Below are 16,781 nucleotides of genomic sequence, written 5' to 3'. Positions count from 1 at the left end.
GTTCACCCATGAGAGTACCTAGTTGCTAATCAAGCATATTGTCAACTACGTCATAGAACTCTTCTATTTCATAAATTGGATTGGTCAATAGAAATCGTTTAACTCTATTCGTGAACATTTTTGATGGTAATTTTTTTATATTCTCAGGCAATGCATTAAAAAGTTTCAGAGAAACGTAATAGAAAGTTTTCTGAGTATTTGCATAGTGGCAAAACCTCAAGACTAGTTTATTCCTACCTCTAGTATTATAGTTGTGACACATACCCTGCTGAACATAGGAGTTATAATTTACCTTAACATGATTGAGACATTGATATACAAACACAGCAGGAAGTGTCATAATTTCAATCAATTTGAAGCTATCCCTACAGTGTCCTCTTGAAGGAAGACCGCATATTATTCTCACAGCTTTTTTCTGCAGGCTAAATAATCTAATACTATATTTTTGGGAAGCCCACAATATTGTTCCATAAGATAAATAACTGTGTATATGAGAAAAATATACTATTCGCAACACTGATAGACTTACTCCTGTTCTCAATTTTCTTAACATAAACAAACCCTTACACAGCTTACCCGCCACTTTATCAATATGATCTTTCCAATTCAGCCTAGAGTCAACATTAAAACCAAGACAATTAACCATTCTCAGACCATTCAAATCATCATTGTTGCCATAAGACACATTAAGACTCTTGATTTTATCTAAGTTTAAAAACAGTAAATTTGCGTTACACCAATCCTCAATCATCAGTGTAATATTCTCTATGGACCTGATTCTATTGATTGCCAAGGTAGATTTTGTACTTACACAACTGCCAGGTCATCAGCAAACAAATATCCTTTGGCTGAGGGTCCAATTACACTAGGCATGTCATTCACATATATAATGAACAAAGTTGGGCCCAACCCAATCAGCAAAATCAACTTGAATCGAAATCAAAATAAGCTCTTTTTGTCAAACGTGAGGGCTTGATTCAAGATTTCATTCGCATGCGTTTTGCTCAAAATGAGTTAAATTCAAGAGTCCGTTCATACATCGTTCAAGCCAGTTTCGAGCTCGAAATGCAGGCTCTAATCAGGCTGGTGCTGCGAGCTAAAATCAAGGTCGCGTTGCGAGCTCGATTCAGGCCCGAGATGCACGGTCGAATCAGGATTGAGATGCAGTCTTGACTCAGGCTTGAAATGCATGCTGGATGCAATCCCCCCATTCAAGGCCACCTGGCACACCTTTCACGAAATGCAAGCTCGATTCTATTGTGATTCTAGATAAATCAGAGTCTGATTCAAGCTGGATGTTTAGAGTGAATCAATCCTGATTCAAGGCATACTGCCTTCTTGAAGTGAGCTTGTTTCAGCTTCGAATCATGAATCTGATTCAAGGCCAGTGCAATCCAATATCAATGCTTAATCATAATTCAAATTTCATCCAGAATTTGTAATAAATCTGTAATTCTTATTATTCTTGATTCAATTATTCTTCCAAACTAATGCTCCAATCTTACTATTGCCTTAATACTCTATTTCTATACTCAGTGGACATCCATACATTCTATATATAGATGAAATCTATATAATATATATATATATAATATATATAGACTATATAATATATATATATATATATATATATAATATATATATATATATATATATATATATTGTATAGATTTCATCTATATATAGAATGTATGGATGTAGATTATATAATATATATATATATATATCTATATATATATATATCTATATATATATATATATATATATATATATATATATATATATATATATATAGAATGTATGGATGTCCACTGAGTATAGAAATAGAGTATTAAGGCAATAGTAAGATTGGAGCATTAGTTTGGAAGAATAATTGAATCATGAATAATAAGAATTACAGATTTATTTCAAATTCTGGATCAAATTTTAATTATGATTAAGCATTGATATTGGATTGCACTGGCCTTGAATCAGATTATTAATATATACTTTATATTCTTAATATTATTCAAATTGAAATATTCCTCAAAATTCTCCTGTGAATGGCAAATTACTTATTCATTCTCTCCTGTCAGGGCAGTCTATAAACTGTCTCTGTAGCTGTATTAATTGAGTCGAGATCGACCTCTGCTAACCAATAACAGCTTGCAGACTGTCCTGAGAGGGAGCAGTGCATGAGTCACTCGCCATTCGATGAATTAATTAAATCAAATCTGCTCTAGTTCAAACAGCCCTTTATGCTTGCAACACCTCAAATGGAATACAGTTCATATACATCTGAGTAACACATCGATATCATAACTTTGAATATCTATTAAAATATTATATATTATATATTAATCTATATTAGTTTATTTTCTTCAAAGATTAATTCCAGAGTATATCATTATGAGCAAAAAATGTAAATAATAAAACATTATTTTCAATAAAATGCATTGATTTTTATAAATATTACAAAAATTGAACTTTTAATCTATAACTAATTATTATATATTTTTACTTTGAACCGATATCGTCCTCGATTTGAGCTCCATGAGGCATAGTCTCTGCTCTTGGTCCTGTAAAATATGAAATGTACAGTTTAGTGGGATAACTTAATAGGTTATTATGAGTAAAATATGAAATTTCTCGGTAATCAATTCTCAGATAAATAATCAGTTTTTCAATGTGTTCCGTTATTCATTGAAAAAGTGTTGTTTTAAGTTTTATTACTTTTATCAATCATTTCTATAGAAACTAGAACTAAATCAGTCCCCATTTTTGATAAAAGTATCATAGAACATTTTCATTGATGTCATCATTCTTGTTTTAAAAAGGCCTTTAAAATTATGTACCACACAATGGGTGTGATATGATAAACCATATGTTTTCGTTGTCATTGATTCATTCATAAATATCAAATGTTGTTGATCCGTTACTAGTAGAAAGTCATGTTCAATTTTATTTGATTAAAGCTCTACAAATGAAGAGTTTACTTATTTCAATTTAATCAAATAAAATGCCGACAAAGAAAAAGACAAAAACGATTGAAAACCGTAACTACGAAGAAGATAAGATGGAATCACATATTGACAAGTTTCTCAAGCCAAAGGAATTATCTATCGACCCAGATTCGCCTACGGCAGAGAGAGAGTGGAAACATTGGAAAAAGACGTTCGAAAATTTCTTAGAAGGAACGACAACCAAAGACAAAATGAAAATATTGGTAAACTTCTTATCACCTGCTTTATACGAAATTGTGGAAAGCTATACTTCATATGAAGAAACTATATCCATGTTGGAAGATATGTTCATTAAACCGAAGAACGAAATTTATGCACGATACTGCCTTGCTAATGCAAAACAACAAATAGGTGAGTCCATTGATCACTACTATTCTGAACTAAAAAGATTAAGCTTATCATGTAACTTCACTAGAGTGTCAGCCGAAGAAAACAAAAACGAGCATATTAGAGATGCTCTTGTTTCAGGGTTATGTTCTATTGAAATTAAAGAGAAACTTTTTCAACAAGGAGATTTGAGTCTACAAGAAACCGTTTCCCAAGCACGTGTTCTTGAATCCGCAAAAACATATGCCGACTCCTTTAAAAGTACTTGTTATACAAACTCTGTTGAAGAAAATAAAAACATAAGCTTGAGTGAATCTTTCTCAGATGTTAATGCTGTAACCCAAAATCGACAGGCAATTGTAGAGAAATCCGTTCAATGCCAACGTTGCGGATATAAAAAACACTCAAATTCTCAAGAATGTCCTGCAATAGGAAAGACTTGTCATAAATGTTCCCGAATTGGACACTTTTCCCATGTGTGTAAAAGTAAAACGCTCAAAGAAAAACTAACTACGTCAACTATTACTGCAGCTGGTATAGCCAGTAATCTTTCTAAAGCTACAATTATTGTTTCGGTGAATGGAATAAATACACCAGCTCTTATTGATACCGGAAGTGTTGCCAGTTTTATTGATGAAAAATTTGCAAAAACAAATAAATTTAAAACTGCATCAGATTCTTGTTTTATAAGATTTGCATCTGTTCAACATAACACCGCTACAAAAGCATGTGTTTATAGCAATATTGTGTACAAAGGAAATGAATACAACAATATTAAACTCTTGGTATTAAAAGAATGCTGTTGCAATGTGATACTTGGTCACGATTTTTTGATGAATCACTCTACAATAAGTTTAGCATTCAATGGTAATAAACAGCCTCTTGTAATAGATAATAATTCTACAACCACACCACCCTTGAAAGATTGCCTCTTGGTAGAGGCCATGATAAAACCATGTTCCCTTTTCAATGACTTGACTCCCGATTGCCACCCAATAACTACCCGATCCAGAAGACACCCACAAGATGACTATGAATTCATGAAGAATGAGGTCAATCGCCTCCTTACAGAAGGAATAATTGAGGAAAGCCAGTCCAGTTGGCGTGCCCAGCCTTTCATTGTAACCAATGGACAGAAGAAACGAATGGTCATAGACTATTCACAGACTATTAATAAATTCACAAATTTAGACGCATACCCTCTCCCATTGATCGAAGATCTTGTAAACACAATTGCCAAGCACAACTTTTTTAGTACTGTAGATTTCAAATCAGCTTACCATCAAATACCGATTCTTGAGAATGAACGACACTACACTGCCTTTGAAGTAGGCCGAAAACTTTATCAGTTCAAACGAATACCATTCGGAGTAACCAATGGAGTAGCTGCCTTCCAACGTACAATAAACGGACTTATAGAAAGAGAGAATTTGAACGACTGCTTTGCCTATTTGGATGATGTTGTCATTTGCGGTTCAGATCAAGAAGAACATGACAGAAATCTTAAGAAATTTCAACAAGTAATTGAATTGTATGGCTTGACTATAAATGAAGAAAAATGTAAATTTTCAAAAAAATCATTGAAGTTCCTTGGGTATGAGATAAAACATGGAGAAATTAAACCTGACCCAGAATGCCTTGCACCACTCATGAACTTTCCACCCCCAAGAAATGCTAAAGAAATGACTCATGGGATTACTGGCTCATTACTCCCGATGGATTAAAAACTTTTCTCAAAAGATTCACCCCCTTGTCCACATACAGAAATTCCCTCTATCTCAAGATCAGATGGAAACTTTGGAATTGTTGAAAAATGAAATTGCTTCCGCGGTACTGCTCTTTGTTGATGAAAATGTACCATTCATAATTGAGACAGATGCATCAGATTTTGCAATTGGTGCAACATTAACACAAAATTCTCGACCAGTAGCCTTTTTCTCACGAACTTTGTCCCAAAGTGAAACCAGGCATTCAGCTGTTGAGAAAGAAGCCTATGCCATTGTGGAGTCTATAAGAAAATGGAGACACTATTTACTACGAAAACAATTCACTTTGATCACTGACCAAAAATCAGTCACATTCATGTTTGGCACTCAACACAATAGAAAAATAAAAAATGAAAAGATACAAAGGTGGCGCCTAGAATTATCTGAATACAAATTCAACATAGTCTACAGACCTGGAAAAGAAAATGCACCAGCTGATGCACTCTCTCGTATATGTATTACAGCTGGTTGTTCAACATTGAACTCAGCTTTGGCAAAATACCATGATGAACTTTGTCACCCTGGTGTAACTCGTTTCTACCACTGGCTCAGAATGAAAAATCTCCCCTATACTGTAGATGATGTAAGGAAAATTTGCTCCAATTGTGCAATTTGCTCTGAAATAAAACCACAGTATATGAAGACAAAAGGAAATCTCATAAAGGCAACAAAACCTTTTGAACGAATTAATATGGACTTCAAAGGACCCGTACAATCAAAAACAAGAAATAAATACCTACTGGTGATGGTTGATGAGTACTCAAGATTCCCTTTTGTATTTCCTTGTCCAGACATGACTGCGAGAACAGTCATAAATTGCCTGGTCTCATTAATATCAATGTTTGGCCTTCCAAGCTATATTCACACAGACAGAGGAACATCCTTCATGTCAACTGAGTTGAAGAGCTTTCTTGGCTCAAAAGGGATAGCAACTAGTAGATCAACGCCTTACAATCCGAGAGGGAATGGTCAAGTAGAGCGATATAATGGAATTATATGGAAAGCAATAACACTAGCTCTAAGATCACGAGGACTTGATTCAAATCGATGGGAGGAAGTGTTGCCTGATGCACTTCACTCTATTCGATCTCTTTTGCGTACTACAACAAATTGCACCCCTCATGAACGAATGTTCCTACACATGAGATCCTCAACAAATGGACAGTCACTACCATCTTGGCTAATGAGCCCAGGACCAGTTTGGCTGAAGAAAATGAAACGAAATTCAAAGCAAGATTCATCAGTAGAAGAAGTTGAATTGATTGAGGCAAACCCAGAGTATGCTCACATTCGTCGCCCTGATGGACAAGAGTCCACTGTGTCGCTCCGTCATCTTGCCCCTAAGGCTAGTTACACACACATCGATTTTTGGTCGTACGATATTTTGCTGTCACTATGAATTCTATCAGATTAAACGGAACTTGGCAAACATCAAATGTTTGAAATCATCTGTTCAATCTAATAGAATTTATAAGGACGGTAAAATATCGTACGACCAAAAATCGATGTGTATGTAACTAGCCTAAGATAACACGAAAATCTAGCCGGGTAGAATAATATGATAAACCATATGTTTTCGTTGTCATTGATTCATTCATAAATATCAAATGTTGTTGATCCGTTACTAGTAGAAAGTCATGTTCAATTTTATTTGATTAAAGCTCTACAAATGAAGAGTTTACTTATTTCAGGGTGTTTACATTTTAAATATTTGAGTTACAACCCCTCATCTCTTTAAAAACTAAAACTCCAATCAGCCGCCATTGTGGATACAAGTATCATAGAACATTCTTATTGATGCCACCCTTCTTGTTTTAAAAATACCTTTACAATGATTAACCACACAATGGGTGTTTACATTTTAAATATTCCAGTTACAACCCCCAAGTAAACCCCTTATGAGGGGTTGGAACTCAGTTGTACATTAAAAGGTAGAGTATTCTATCAATAACTTATCCTGGAAGTTACAGTATTATATCTACAACAGTCTCCAAATTATTGAAGGATTTCCATACATATGACTCACTCTGTATATGTGTATATGTATCGTTGAATTTCAAAGGTTGTTGAAAAACTGTGTTTGAAGGAGGTTCCGTCTTTGGATAGCAGTGATTAGATATTGGATGCAAAAAGCAAACATGTAGAAGAAATTGGAAAAGAGTATTGGGAGCAAGCGGTGAAGTGGACGAAATGATGGATTCTTCTTTGATTCAAGTAACTGATTTGGAATTTTTCCAGATGTATTGGGACCACTAATTCATGATTATTCCATACTTTTTCATCAATAACAAAAAATCATGGTTAGAGATGATCCCCTAAATAATTACGTTGTAATTCCAAACAATAAAAAATTGTTCACTCACCTTCTCAACAACCTTGTTCTGGCTTGTTGAAGCCATTTCGACGCCAACGATCCATATTTCACTTCAATTGCAATGTCACCAAAAAACGTTTGAACAGCAACTGTAACAAAATTGGATAAGAAATAATATAGCAATACATTGATATATACAGTCATAGTGATAGTATAGCAAACAATGGGCTACTAGATCACCTTCTTACATAATAGGTGGCAAATTAAAAATTGCATCAATATTATTGAACTCATGATGAAATATACCTCTTGGAGATTACCAACATCTTCAATTCTCTTAAAATGTAAACAAATGGGTTTTTTTCAAACTTCAAACCAATATAATCATAAGTCAGAATTTATTCAAGAGAAACACAGAATCCTATTGATGCAAAAATACTGCAAAATTGTCACAAAAAATTCTAATAAAATAACATTCTCATATGGTATGAAAATGAAAATATTTTAGCAAAATCTTGATCCCCCGCATCAATGAGCAAGAAGCAGCATAGGTTCAGCCTTACAATAGACCATAAGAATTATTGTTATGCTCTTAATTGTAGAACTTTATAGCCTAATAGATAATTTTATGACAAAAAATAGCATTTCAATGCTATAGATAATTTTGATTTAATTTTTTAAATGCTCTTGTCTCAAAATTTCAAATTTTAGAATTATTGGTTCTTGTTCTAAGGTACAGTTTCAATGTTGGATATGTTACAAGAAGTGTGACGAATGAGTGAACTGGCAGAAGTGTTAACCGCGGCTAGAATGCCACCTTTGATCTTAGTGTTGTGATTACCAGAATAGTCCAGTCACTATATATATAGTGCTTGCAATTTAATTTGTAGTTCTGATTTCTTAATATATTGTGCGGATACAGAAGAAAAATCCAGAACCAATTTTTTCATGCAAAATTTCCTTTACTAGATACAGAGTGGCCCAAAAACTCGTATTTTCAGTTATTTGTTCAGTTCTCAGCTATTTCCAACATATCCAGTAATCGGACAGAAGAACTCGCTGTAGCCTTTTTTTAAGATTATGAAATTCTGAATAAATGATATTATTCTCAACTCTCAATGAGTACTGAGTTGAATTTTTCAAGAACGAGTAAAATTTTGAGAAGAAATTAATGTTGATGAATTTCAGTTTTTGATCATCAATATCATCCAATTGTTCCCATTTAAATGAGAAATTCGAATTCTCTCTGGTCGTGATTTTGTGCTCCACCATCTGAGATCAGGTAGAGTGCTCTATCTCATATAGATTTGAATGGTAACAATCGGAAGATATTGATAATCAAAAACTAAAATTCAACAAAGTTGATTTTTTCCTTAAAATTGTACTCATTTTTGAAAAATTGTAACTCAGTACGGTTCTCTTATTAAAGATAAAGAGTTCCGAGTGATCTCATTTTTTTTCAGAATGTCATCATCTGAAAAAGGCGAGAACAAATTTCTCTGTCCGATTAGGTAATTAGGAAATAGCTGAAAACTAAATAATCAAAAATACAAGGTTTTTGGGCCACTCTGTATCTTTATAGCACAAGACTACTCTTGAATAATACATAAAAATAGAAATCCAAGAAAAATAGGAATAGTATAATATAGAAATAATATTCTAATATTTTTATTTATAAGAAAAAAAATATCATGAAAATATTGGTTGGTTCTGAATTTATTTATCCATTTGTGGATACAATCTCAAATAATATAAATATAATTGGGAAACAATAGCAGGCTTTGCCCAAAACTATTTTATTGCCAAATATTGATAGGTAATGGATAATGTCCCAAAATGTTTTTAAGTTTTTACTGCTGAAAGTTCAAGTTTAAATTTCATTGATGAATCAAAAAATATAGGTATTAAAAATCATAAATAGAATATAAATTGCTAGCAGGCCCCCTTTTTCATGTCTATATTGACTGGAATGTGTCTATATGGTCTATATTGTCTATATGGTTGCAACTTTGAGCAAGCTATTGTGAACGCATTACCGTACTGGGAAAAAAACATACCTATCCCAGGTAGCACAGAAACGTTGAAATAACGTTAGAAACACGTAATACCTTAACGTTGAAAAGACGTTTAAATTCAACGTTGAAAACACGAAAAAATGTCCGCCGTTTCCACATTATTTTCAACGTTGAATAATAGTTGAAAAAACGTCGTAACAACCATTATTTTCAACTATAAATAGACGTTGAAAGCACGTCGTGAGAACCATAATTTTCAACTATAAATAGACGTTGAAACCACGTCGTGACAACCATTATTTTCAACTCTAAATAGACGTTGAAAGCACGTCGTGACAACCATTATTTTCAACTCTAAATAGACGTTGAAAGCACGTCGTGACAACCATTATTTTCAACTCTAAATAGACGTTGAATTAGCCATACTTTTGAACCGTTACCTTATCAATTACATGGTAATATTTCTAAAATCATTTGGAAAGAGATTAAAATACGAAATCATATTTCCATTTATTTACATATGATTCAATGTAACAGAAATATTACCGTGCAATGCGGTATATTGGTAAGGTGACATCAAAAACACACAATAAAAACCATATTACTTCATCTCTTTTCTCTATAGGGCTACTTTTTAAAGGAATAGAAATAAAAATCTCAGTACCCTTTTTGAATCATTTAATCACTATTATTAATCATTATTTTAATTATTATTTAAATGATTCAAAAAGGGTACAGAGATTTTTATTTCTATTTCCATATTACTTCAATTTTGATCCACAAAAATTATTATGATGAAAGTTTGTTTAAAAAACTGAGATAGTTACATCCAAATTACCATGGTAATTTAATATACTCTGCCATTGTATAGCTAAAAGCTCAAAAACATTTTATGTCTGTAAGAAACAGAACTTAAAACTATTATTTCAAGAATTCAGCAGTAGTTGTTTAAAAATCTTGAATTTTAGTATGATAATTTCATCTGTGGTGAGCACAAATAGCTCAATTCTTTCTAGAAAATATAAATCATCTAAATTTTTACTTTACATTTATGCCAGGTTTAAACTATGCCAATTGGCAAAACAATAATAAATTGTCTTCTTAAACCGTCAGTTGATGTTGTCAATTAGCTTTTATTTAGCCATGCCTAAAAACCATAGATGGTTTTAGAATTAAAAGATTCAATTGATACTTTACACCAGCTGTACATTTCAGAAGACAATATTATTGTCTTACCAATTGGCATCGTATAAACCCGCCTATATTTTAGTTTTCAGGTATGATGATAGTTTGTGATTTATGTAATAGACAAACAAATATTTTATTACAGTGTCTCAATAGAAAGGAACTTTCAAAATAACTTTCCACTTTCATTTCATAATACTGTTTAATTACCGACAAAAGACAAAATTAGATTGTTTTTTTTTGTCCGCTGAAAACACTCTGATTGTGGCATATTTTAGCCAATCCTTGATGGCATCTTCAATTTGATTCTCAATGCCCACAGTTGATCCACACGATTTTTTGATAGAATCTGAAACATAAGGTAATATAAATTTCAATGAGAAATTCGATAAATATGAAAGCAGATGAAATTTTGCCACCACATAGGGGTTATTATCAAATTTTGATACAGATGTTGCATGGTTAAAGGGGATTGCTTTTAACAACAAGTACAGAAATTTTTCTCAAGTGCACATCTATATTTTGTTATACACATTGATATTTTGAATCACAAGGCGAGGTAATGACTGTTTTTTAGATAAAAATAGTTCATTACTAAACAATAGTCAGACGAGAAAGTCACGGCAGCTGTTCGTTCAAACGTATCTATAACTCAACTGGCTCATGAGACAGGAAGTTGACGCGACGTTAGCATACTCAGAAATAGTTGAAAATGAGGTACTTTGAAATTCAAAATAATGCAGTGATGGCAACAATAAACGTACACAGAACAGAAAGCGTCTGGGTACAGGAGTACCCCACGCGAGTACGAGTAAAAATATAGAATGATAACTTATCAAAAATAAGAGATTTTGTTGCAAGCTCTTTGAATGGCTTCTTCGGAGCTCTGCCTGCCCAGTTTGGGCCAGTTTTGAAGTAATGAGCCTCTTCATCATTCGTCGAGTGGTTTGGGCTGCATTACCTCCACCTACTGTCGACAATAGCTTGCACTGTAACAAATATAAGTTTGAAATTTAGTTGACCAAACATTTACTAAATCAATTATTGCTCAAATAATACAAAAATCAATATATAGTCTGATCGAGCACAAAATACATTCTGACAAGATGGGAAAATAACTCTAGCTCGGTCAATATTAGTTCAAAAATTATGAATTTAGTCTTAAATTGTAGAAAACATTATGCTCTCTATAATTTAAGACAAAAATTATGATTTTTGAACCAATATGGACCAAGCTGGTTTGATTTTCCAATATTGCCAGAATATTTTGTTCAATCATACTATACCAGCTACATCAATACAATCAATCAACCAATATAATGATATAAGTCAATGCAATTCCCTAGCAGACATAAATAGTCTGTATAATAAGTAACCGGACTGACCTCAGGAAATTTTTTATGGGCAAAATATGTACAATTTCCCAGTTCAGGGAGCGTTCAGGGATTTGAAAATCCGGTATCAGCGTGTTATGGACTCCAATAGGGACTGATATCTAATGAAAAATTGTACATATTTTGCCCATAAAAAATTTCCTGAGGTCAGTCCGGTTACTTATTATACATAGAATAATTGAGCTTTCTATATTGATGGCTGATGATAATCTATCAAGTTGAAGGCATAAAATCTATAGGCCTACCTGAAACTATAAAAGATCTTTGTATATCAAATGGCTGATAAACTTCTTATTTATTTGATGAGATATTTGATGTAAATATTTGTAATTTCTACGCCTTAATACGGAATTTGTAAGTGTGAAAATATTTCTAAAGAGGAAGAGAGAGATACCTATTACACTGTATAATCTTATATTATTAGATATATTTGATAATATGACATAGAACTAATACCGTGTAATACCGGCCTTTGCACTTACAGCATAAGTGTAGTTGGTTTTATTGGATGTAATAAAATTCTCCCACAATTCCAAATCAGTTAATGTAGCTAATGGGAGATCTGGCATCATTTCAGGTCGCTCAGTGCAGCCAACATCCAAAGTCAGTCTTGAGTTAATCAGCAGCTCTTGCAGCACTATGGAGTGCTGCTCTTGCACTGCACATAATGTCTCCAATCTATTTAAAATTTTCTGGAGACAATCTGCAACAAAAAACAAACCACATTTTTTAACATAACACTTTTTTGCATATTTCATGCGAATTGGTGGATGAAGTTGGAGCAAGTTTGGGTGGCGAGTTTAAGTAAGTGATAATGCGCCAGTCTGATAAGCAGCAGGTCCCGAGATCGATCCTTGGCCGGGGCACGATTCTTTGACCACAGCAAAATCACATAAATACAGCCACTACGTCTTTCGGAGGAGATGTAAAGCTGCCGGACCCGACTGTCTTAAAAAACCAGTCGTCATCTATCATCACCCCTCTCATTACCAACTCACATGCTTAAAGCATAATATGTGGGCATCACCCTTTGTAATTGATGATCAACTTTGTCATGACAACCTGTGAGAGAGGTCTAAGAACGTAGGCAGTAGTCTCTATTTACGGATGCTGCGAGATTTTTTTATGACTTTTCCCCCCCTCCCCCCTCCCCCGCACCCATCCTACCTACCCCCCACCTCCCCCGCTCCTGCCGCACCTCTCCTGCCCCCTCCCCACTCCTTAGAAGAACCTCTCACTCTCTCTCTCTCTCTCTCTCTCACTCTCTCTCTCTCTCTAGAAGAAGAAGAAGAGAAGAAGAAGAAGAAGGAGAGGAGGAAGAAGAAGAAGAAGAAGAAGAGGAAGAAGAAGATGATAACGATGATGCTCACTCTCTCTCTCTCTCTCTAGGTAGAAGAAGAAGTAGAAGATGGAGAATGAGAAATTCAATGACTCTAGTGCTGACAGATTAAAGTGAATCTATTTTGGATGTAGAAGAATGGAGAATGAAAAATCCAATGACTCTCCTGCTGACAGATTAAAGTGAATCGAGTTTGGAAGGAGAATGAGAAAAAGGATAGAAAGGTTACTATCAACAAGTGAAACGAAAATCTCATCTTACTGACAGATTTAACTGAAACATCTTACTTCCAACTGTGAGATTTTTACTGTGGAGAAGAAGAATGAGAAATCCAAGACTCTCCTACTGACAGATTTAACTGAAACATCTTACTTCTAACTGTGTGATTTTCAACCAAAGTGAATCGAGTTTGGAAGTAGAAGAAGGAGAGGAATGGCAAATGAGAAATTCAATGACTCTACTGCTGACAGATTAAAGTGAATCGAGTTTCTCAGATTTAACCGACTCATCTTTGTCTAACTCAGAGATTTAAGTGAAACAATAATCACATTCAAAAAATTTATCATGCTATCATAGAGAAGTATAAGATCAGAGAATAAGTAGCCGCTTTCAAAAAGAGGAAGAAGTAGAGGAAAGGAGAAGTGTGTCTAACTGTCAGATTTAAGTGAAACGATATAATAACAAGCATCCAAAGAGAGGAAGAAGTATGAGAACAGAGAAGAAGAGGAAGAAGTAGTTGCTCTCAAAAAGAGGGAGAAGTAGAGGAATGGAGAAGAATAGGAAGAAGTAGAAATGAGAAGTGTGTCTAACTGACAGATTTAAGTGAAACGATAATCACATTCCATCATGTACAATAGCTTCCAAAGAGAAGAATGAGAGGAAGAAGAAGAAGAACTTATGAATGCAGTCCGCTACGCACTAGTCAAGCTTGTCAATGCTAATTGCTTCTCTAGATCACACACACACACACTATTTGCATGGTGGAATGAAACTTCCAGTGACAGGCTTTTTCTTAAGGAAATAACAGAACTGAGGCATGTATCTAACTGACAGATTTAACTGAATCGTTATTCCTCTCTATGAACTTGTCATTACAGCAATGCTAAGTGGAAATCTAAAAACAACTCAAGTAATACTGACAGTGAAGAGTGATTCTAAAATTTCAGTCAGCAAGCCTCGAGACATTTCTCACTTCTTTCTCACAACACCATTTGTATGGAGAAATGAAACTTCCAGTGTCAGGTTTTTCTTAAGGAAATAACAGAACTGAGGCATGTATCTAACTGACAGATTTAACGGAATTCTTCTTCCTCTCTATGGACTTGTCATTGCAGCAATGCTAAGTGGAAATCTCAAAACAATACAAGTAACACTGACAGAAATGAATGATTCTGAAATCCCACTCTATGCAAACAGCCAAGCTTGGAAACCTCGAGTCATTCTTATCAAGTACACTACTCTCTCAACTCTCCTTCTCACTTCATCTAATGGAAGAGATTCAATTCATCTTGTTTTATTTAATTTGATCTTACTATATGTACATTATTTGTGGTAAAGTTTTTAAAGGATCAGTCATAAGAAAAAACCATGAAGCTTCACACCTACAATTTTCTGCATCACCAAAATTGAGAAAATGGGGCATCAGAGTTGAAGCAAAATTAGATGCAGTAAAGTAGCACTGATGTAAAGATGCAGTACATATTAGTTGCAGCTAAATGAAGAAAGCAGCATACTACTTGATTGTAGGAAAACATAAAAAAACAATGAAAAAACATCGAAAAACATTAAAAAAACATTGAAAAACAATGAAAAAACATTGAAAAACATTAAAAAACATTGAAAAATTTTTCAATGTTTTTTTCATTGTTTTTCAATGTTTTTCATGTTTTTCAATGTTTTTCATTGTTTTTCAATGTTTTTCGATGTTTTTCATGTTTTTCATTGTTTTTCATGTTTTTCAATGTTTTTCAATGTTTTTCAATGTTTTTTCATTGTTTTTCAATGTTTTTCATGTTTTTCATTGTTTTTCAATGTTTTTCGATGTTTTTCAATGTTTTTCAATGTTTTTCGATGTTTTTTCAGTGTTTTTCATTGTTTTTCATTGTTTTTCATTGTTTTTCATGTTTTTCAATGTTTTTTCATTGTTTTTCAATGTTTTTTGATGTTTTTTCATTGTTTTTCAATGTTTTTCGATGTTTTTCATTGTTTTTCAATGTTTTTCATGTTTTTCAATGTTTTTCAATGTTTTTCGATGTTTTTCATGTTTTTCGATGTTTTTTTTTTTTTTTTTCATTGTTTTTCAATGTTTTTCAATGTTTTTTCATTTTTTTCATTGTTTTTCATGTTTTTCATGTTTTTCGATGTTTTTCAATGTTTTTCAATGTTTTTCAATGTTTTTCGATGTTTTTTCAGTGTTTTTCATTGATTTTCATTGTTTTTCATTGTTTTTCAATGTTTTTCATGTTTTTTTTCATTGTTTTTCAATGTTTTTTCATTGTTTTTCATTGTTTTTCAATGTTTTTCATGTTTTTCATTGTTTTTCAATGTTTTTCATGTTTTTCAATGTTTTTCAATGTTTTTCATGTTTTTCAATGTTTTTTCATTGTTTTTCAATGTTTTTCAATGTTTTTCATGTTTTTTCATGTTTTTCGATTTTTTTCAATGTTTTTCATTGTTTTTCATGTTTTTCGATGTTTTTTCAGTGTTTTCCATTGTTTTTCAATGTTTTTCGATGTTTTTTCAGCATTGTTTTTCATTGTTTTTCAATGTTTTTCGATGTTTTTCAATGTTTTTCAATGTTTTTTCATGTTTTTCATTGTTTTTCATTGTTTTTCATTGTTTTTCATTGTTTTTCATGTTTTTCATGTTTTTCAATGTTTTTTCATTGTTTTTCAATTGTTTTTTCAATGTTTTTCATGTTTTTCATTGTTTTTTTCAATGTTTTTTCATTGTTTTTCAATGTTTTTCGATGTTTTTCATTGTTTTTCATGTTTTTCAATGTTTTTTCATTGTTTTTCATGTTTTTCATGTTTTTCATTGTTTTTCAATGTTTTTTCATTGTTTTTCAATGTTTTTCATTGTTTTTCGATGTTTTTCAATGTTTTTCGATGTTTTTTCAGTGTTTTTCATTGTTTTTCATTGTTTTTCAATGTTTTTCATGTTTTTTTTCATTGTTTTTCAATGTTTTTCAATGTTTTTCGATGTTTTTTCAATGTTTTTCGATGTTTTTCATGTTTTTCATTGTTTTTCAATGTTTTTTCATTGTTTTTCATTTTTTTCAATGTTTTTCATGTTTTTTCATGTTTTTCAATGTTTTTCATTGTTTTTCAATTTTTTTCAATGTTTTTTTCATTGTTTTTCAATGTTTTTCGGTAACATGTGCACTCTCATCTTAATTCCAACCAATTATTCAAATGACTTATTGTGAACGGTTAGACCA

The 16,781-nt window shown here is 32.7% G+C and overlaps 1 protein-coding gene across 1 annotated transcript in view; it reads right to left on the bottom strand.

Moving 5' to 3' along the window:
* Nucleotides 1–10,797: 10,797 nt before the first annotated feature.
* LOC120352152 overlaps nt 10,798–16,781 on the bottom strand; it is a 6,467-nt gene continuing 483 nt past the window's right edge. Inside the window, exons 2-4 of the mRNA XM_039431817.1 lie at nt 12,486–12,706; nt 11,442–11,598; nt 10,798–10,958 (exon numbers count right to left, since the gene is read on the bottom strand). Coding sequence (XP_039287751.1) covers nt 10,816–10,958; nt 11,442–11,598; nt 12,486–12,706 — 521 coding nt within the window. The 3' untranslated portion in view covers nt 10,798–10,815. The remainder of the gene's footprint in view (nt 10,959–11,441; nt 11,599–12,485; nt 12,707–16,781) is intronic.

Source organism: Nilaparvata lugens, chromosome 7, assembly GCF_014356525.2.
Source record: "Nilaparvata lugens isolate BPH chromosome 7, ASM1435652v1, whole genome shotgun sequence".
NCBI classification, from domain to species: Eukaryota; Metazoa; Arthropoda; class Insecta; order Hemiptera; family Delphacidae; genus Nilaparvata; species Nilaparvata lugens.
Note: the sequence above shows the minus strand (reverse complement) of the source record. Positions and strands in the feature narration are given on the sequence as shown.